The sequence below is a fragment of the Ictidomys tridecemlineatus genome, chromosome 2, assembly GCF_052094955.1.
Source record: "Ictidomys tridecemlineatus isolate mIctTri1 chromosome 2, mIctTri1.hap1, whole genome shotgun sequence".
In the NCBI taxonomy this organism is placed as follows: domain Eukaryota; kingdom Metazoa; phylum Chordata; class Mammalia; order Rodentia; family Sciuridae; genus Ictidomys; species Ictidomys tridecemlineatus.
Window position 1 is genome coordinate 11,499,354 of NC_135478.1, and position 6,743 is coordinate 11,506,096.

At 40.1% G+C, this 6,743-nt stretch overlaps 1 protein-coding gene across 1 annotated transcript; it reads left to right on the forward strand.

The window, feature by feature from the left end:
* The first annotated feature begins 310 nt into the window (after positions 1 to 310).
* LOC101975912 (olfactory receptor 7A10) lies at positions 311 to 1,228 on the forward strand. The gene has a single exon (XM_013363269.2). It carries the CDS (start codon positions 311 to 313, stop codon positions 1,226 to 1,228), a length of 918 nt encoding a protein of 305 aa, XP_013218723.2.
* Positions 1,229 to 6,743: the final 5,515 nt, after the last annotated feature.

A 6,743-nucleotide genomic window follows, 5' to 3' on the forward strand; every position in this document is an offset into this window, starting at 1 on the left:
GTGAAAGAGGAATTCATCAACAGAGATGGCACAGCATCCTTTAGGGGGACATGACAGACACATGCATGTTCTATAGAAGTTAATTACTTTCCATTCCATTGTTTTGTTTTGTTTTGTTTATTGTGGGGCTAATGATGGAATCCTGGACCTTGATCATGTAAGACAAGCACTCCTCCACTGAGCTACATACCCATTAGTAAAATTTAGTTTCTTTTCAGCAAAATATGTATTGTCTCACCTCAATGATGTAATACCTGTCTAAGGGAAAATTAGTTATGCTCTTTTTCTCATTTCTGGTAGTCACATGCACATGGAACCAGGGAATGATACTCTACATTTAGAATTCCTTCTTCTGGGACTGGCAGAGGACCCAGAACTGCAACCCCTCATCTTCGGATTTTTCCTCTCCATGTACCTGGTCACTGTGCTAGGGAACCTGCTCATCATCTTGGCTGTCATCTCAGACTCTCACCTGCACACGCCCATGTACTTCTTCCTCTCCAACCTGTCCTTTGTGGACATCTGCTTCACCTCCACCACCATCCCCAAGATGCTGGTGAACATCCAGACACAGAGCAAGGCCATTTCCTATGCAGGCTGCATCACCCAGATTCACTTTTTTGTTATCTTTGCTGAGTTAGACATTTTTCTGTTGACTGTGATGGCCTATGACCGGTATGTGGCCATCTGCCAACCCCTGCACTACATGGTCATCATGAATCACCAGCTCTGTGTAATGCTAGTTCTGGTGTCCTGGGTTGGGAGTTTTTTACATGCAATTTTGCAAAGCTTAATGGTGTTGCAGCTGTCCTTCTGCACAGACTTGGAAATCCCACACTTTTTCTGTGAACTTAACCAAGTGGTTCACCGTGCCTGCTCTGACACCTTTCTTAATGACCTGGTGATATATATTACGGCTGTTTTCCTGGGAGGTGGCCCTCTCACTGGCATCCTTTACTCTTACTGCAAGATAGTGTCCTCCATACGTGCAATATCTTCAGCTCAGGGCAAGTACAAAGCCTTCTCCACCTGTGCATCTCACCTCTCTGTGGTCTCCTTATTTTATGGCACAAGCCTAGGTGTGTACCTCAGTTCCGCTGTGACCCAAAACTCACACTCCATTGCAACTGCTTCTGTGATGTACACTGTGGTCACACCCATGCTGAACCCCTTCATCTACAGTCTGAGGAACAAGGACATCAAGAGTGCTCTGAGAAGACTCTGTTAAAAAGATTAAAGTGTCAATTCTACTAAAACTGAATGAGTGCCTGTGATTGCAGGGCTCAGAGCGGCAGAGCCTCTGAGCTCAGAAGTGATTTTCTGTATCAGAACCTGGAAACAGAATTTTCTCCTTCTCCTTTATTCCTGCATTTCCATTTCTTTGATTTCCAGTTCCTCATACAATTCCACTGAGTCATTATTTATATTGTGCATTGTGATCGCTATGAAATTCAATCCTTTTCATTTGTCATTTCTGAACTTTCCCAAAATCATTCCCATCTTGGATGAGAAACACTTGAAAATTCTCATTAGTTCCATAAGATATAATTTTAGAAATAATTTTTATCTCAAATGACATATGCCATGTTACTTAATTGTATATTTTGCTAAAAAGAGTACTAATTTGTATTCACATGTGAAAATAATATTTATCAACTGAAGCTATTTTCATGACTGTGTGTGGAAGCAAGTATGAGAAAAAAATATTTGTAGTACTATGGTTTGGACCAAAGGTTGCTTAACTACTGAGCTATATCCATGGACATTTTTGGGTTTTGTTTAATATAGTGTCTTGCTAAGTACTTAGGTCCTCACTAAATTGCTGAGGCTGACCTTCATCTTTAATCCTCCTGCCTCAGCCTCATGAGTCACTGGGATTACAAGCATGCACCACCATGCCCAACAGAGAATAGATCTTCAAATGTGTGTTCATGATTTATTTCCTGTAAGACTTCCAGAATTTCCAATCTTCATAAGGTGCCTTTAACATACCATGATGTTACTGGTCATTAGGTCTTATTCTCTACTCTTTGAACCCTGTTTCTTTTTCAGCATGGTGTGCACAGTGCCTAACATAGTCATGGGCAAACTGGTCCCCAGAGGTAACTATTTCACCATTTCCCAGGCACATATTTCTATGTGCTAGACAACAATTTTGAAATGCTAGCAATATAAAGTAGTCAATAGATTAATGGTTTGAAGGTCCAGGCTCTGAGAAGGGAGGGGAGTAGATGGGTTATAACAGGGCAAATCACGGGACCCTTGACAGATGGGAGCTATTCTGTATTTTTTTGATGATCATAAATTATTGTAAATGTGAGGTTCAGCATGACATTTCCACACCTGCCCACAGTGTGCACTGATCAAATCCAGCCTCCCTTATCCACCCTCTCCAACCCCTCCCCAACATCTAGTAATCTCTATCCTTTGTTCAGGGTGACATTTTACTTTTTTTTTAACCTCCTCTTGAAACACCATGAAGTACTTGTATTTAGGTATCTGCCTTCTTCACTTAGCACAATATCCTCCAGGTCCATCCACATGGCCCCAAGTAACAGGATTTCATCCTTACATGTGGCTGAGTATGTTCAAGTTGTGTATATGCCACGTTTCTTTCCTCCTCTCATCAGGTGATGGGCACGTAGGTTACTTCATAGCGTAGCTATTGTGAATGATGCTACAGTGAACATGGCTATGGACGATTCTCTTTGCTGTAAATTCATTTCCTTGTTAACAGTGTAAACACCTGGCTGTGATATTTTGCGCATTTTACCATGGTGGAAGCTCACAAAAGGGGCCTTGGATCTTTCCCTGTCAGTTATTACTACTGCAAATTAATCTACAATTTTCTCCAATGAAAAGTTCAATTAAAAATATAAATTTAAAAAAGTGATGGACATCTGAGGAAGCCGTTTATAAACTGTTTACATTTTGATGTGTTTCCCTTTCCTCTTGAACCTGTGATTGCTGTTCACTTTCTCCCATGTGACTGTAAGCTGTCATTGCTGTCATGGTGCATCCTGTGCTTAAAATTACCCTGTGTAATTTCTTCAAACAAGAGCAGGTAAATGAAAGAGAACACCGACTTGTTGATAATGTGCTGTGTCTTCCTGTTAATCCAGACATAAAATGTACAGAAGACTGTGGTGAAGTTTGCTTTTTGATTGGGGTAAAAGTGTTGGATATTGAACTGAACACATTTGGAACAATAAGAAATGTTGACATCTGACATTTCATTGTTCTCACTCTCTGCTGTGTAGATACTAGGGAGACGGTACAGATGGACATGTGATTTACACTGTGGCTTTTACTACTTAATAACCTCTCCTGCTGCCTCCCTTCTGCACACACATGGGAAGCCCACACTCTTCTGCAATCTTGCCAGCGTCCTGAGTTCCTCCGTTCAGGCAACCTCATTAATAACACAGCAGGGTATTTAGTTTCTATCATTCTAGGTTTTTATCTCTTCAAACTCATTCTCACATCTGAAATCAAGAACCATTATTTGCTCCCTCATTATACAAATATAAGTTCATTACCAGCATGAAATTTCTGGTATCACCAGCAAAGTGTGATGAGAGCAGGAGGTGCTGTCTTATGTTTTCACATTTCACAAACAAACAAACAAACAAAAACACTCACTCCTCTGGTTAAAGATGGAATGGAAAATTTCTGGAGATGCCAGAGTCTGTGTCCCCAATGTGAGCCAGTGTTGGGAGGGCACAGGATACCTAACCAGGGCAGGTTTCTTAGTTTTAGGCATGGGAAGAAAAGTGGAACACAAAGGGTGGATGTGGTGATGGATGGTGGGACATCGGGAAGGTGAGGCTCATAGTTTGGTGGTAAAAAGGGACAGATTAATAGCACTCCACTCTGATCTCAGGGGGGAATCTATGAAAACTCTTCCTTTCATGATTATAGACCAGAGTCCTGCAGGGAAATCAGGTACTTAGAGGTTGGCATAAAAAGAAGGTCATGTGCCTAATGAGCAGATAGAGAAAGCTGTAGGCTGTGATTGCTCCTGCTCTCCCTGAGTGAACACCCTGGGGCACACTTGATTCTTCAGGATCTTGAAATCTGACTTGAGGAACAAAGCTGGACCCATTTCTGTTCTCTTGTCTGGGGTCAGAGCCTCACTCTGCACCATCAACATCCAGGGAAGAATTGAAGCCTGTGCATGAAGACCCTCCCATCAGAGATGCCACCCAGGTGAGCCTGAGGACCCAGCAGACACTGCAGGAGAGGACTGAAGAGAATGAAGGCAGGAGCTTCCACCTGAGGTTCCCTGAGAGCCCAACTAGCCTGGCCTGCAGCCCAGAGATGGTGGTGTCTGTTGCTAGATTAATTAATTTATTAATGGATTTATAAGGTACTAAAAAGCATAAGTGACCAAGAAATCAGCAACACGGGGTCACTCTTGACCATTAACTTATGGTGACAGAATCTCAATTAGAAGAGGGATGAGAGGCATGAAGTGGCTCAAATAAAGTAAAATGTAAGTCTACGTACTTTGCAATGAAGGGGAATGGGTAAATACAGTATTAAGTATGGAGATACATGCACTGGAGGGAGCTCATTTAAAAAAAAATTATAATGAAACATATTTCAGCCCATTTTCATATTGGTGAGAAAGATCTAGATTTAGGAGATTCTATAAATAAATTCCTGCAGGAGAAACTCATGATATAGATATTTCATTGAATCCTCTTCCTCTCTGGGTATCCACGTGGAAAATGAACTCACTTAATAAGTGAAGATGAGTATGCCAAAGAGTTTTACATTGCAAGTATTTCACAACCTGTCAAGATGAAGTAAACAGGATGGCTAACAACCTATTTCAATTTGTTAAGACCCTTTGCTTAGGGTTTGAGTCTATTCCTTCTCATTCTATTTTTTTTTATTCTTTAGTGTTTTTTATTTTACTGGTTTTGCATGCTGTCTCTAGTTTCATTTACATTAGCACAGCACCTAAGTGGAGATGTATCTGTGGGGAGTTTCTGAAAGTCTAGAGATTCTAATGTTTTCCAATAGAACAGTGTTTGTTATTGTGCTCCTGGCAGTGTTTTTCATTCTGAAAGATGTGACTCAACACATATTTCTTGACTTGTGAATCCTTGCTTTAAAAGAAAATTCTGCACTCCTTGCACTAATAAGTCAACTTTTCAACATATTTCCAACTTATTTTCATGTCTCTCTTAGGTCTCTGTGCCTCTTGATTTTCCATGTTTCAATGTAGGCATTTCTCCTCATCATTTTACTGGAGATTACATCCACCATCCACAAGTATATTGGAGTTTGTTTCTCTATAGATAAGGAATATTCAATCATAACTTTTTACGCTACTTCCTTATCTTTTATTTCCAAGACTTTAGCAATTTATTTTTACATTTTCTTGCTAGTACCCTTTTTGATCATTATGAAACATTTTCATGGATCAAAACATCACAATATGCCCCATAATCATATAATTATTATGTCTAACATGCACAAAAAATTTTTAAAAGCCCCAAACCCAAGAACAATCATGAAATGACACACACAAAACAAGCAAAGTAAAAAGATAAGGAAGTAGTGTAAGGACTTAAGGAGATTGAAAGGCTAATTACCCTGATGTGATCCTCACACAGCACATACATGTATGGAATGATCACATATATACTCAGTGAACCGGCACAATGATTCTGTATGAATTTTAAAATGATGAGAAAAGGCATGCCTTATCTGCAACATAACTAGAGACAAGCCAATAGGTCAGGTGAAGGGGCAGAACTATGGAAAACAAATCTGGTATTTCATATTCAATGTTCCCCACTTTGCTGTAGGTATCTTGGAAATCTCCTCTTATGAATTGCTGATATTTGACATTTGGTCATTTTTTTTTCTTTTGAAGTGTATGGTCTGTTGGGTGCCTTGACACAAGGAAGAGGAACAGTGGGAGGGAGGAGAGGAGGGAAAAGTGAGGTACTTTGGACAAATATGGAGCAAAGTAGATTCCCTGCATGAGAGTCTGTGTCAAAATGAACCCGACAGGGCTGGGACTAGGGCTCAGGGACAGAGTACTTGCTTAGCAGGTGTGGGCACTGGGTTCAATTCACAGAAAAAAAAATAAGTAAATAAAATACAGGTATTGTGACCATCTACAACTAAAAATATTTAATGACCACATTATATATCACTGCAATGCAATAATGAAAACATTTTAAATGTAGATTGAGAAAATGATGTCACTACTTTGGTGTTTTGGACAAATGTATTTTGCTGCTTAAGGTTTTTGCTGGGCACTCAGTGAGGGTCACTGGGTTTGGAACACTGCCAGGACAAAAGCAGCCTTTTCTCCTGGAGAAGAGACACCTGGGCTTGCAAGGTCCTGTTCCACTTTGTCCACGTCAGCTCACTCGGTCTCTGCCCTCACCTCTTCAGGTTCTGTCCACCACTTTGCCTTCTCTCTCCTTTTCTATCACTCCCCCTATTATATTCTATTTCTCTTTCTCCCTCTGTTAACTGGACAGCTTTTCATGCTCCTTTTTAAACAGAAAGAAGAAGAGAAGCATTGTTTTTTTTCTTTCTTTCATACATGACAATAGTGGAATGCATTACAATCATAATTACCAATTCACAGCACAATTTTTCATAACTCTGTATATAAAGTATGTTCACAGCAAATTATGCCATTATACATGAGCTCTCTTATTGATATTTTTTGCATTACAGTTCTTAATACACCTTTATATCACAATTTGTCA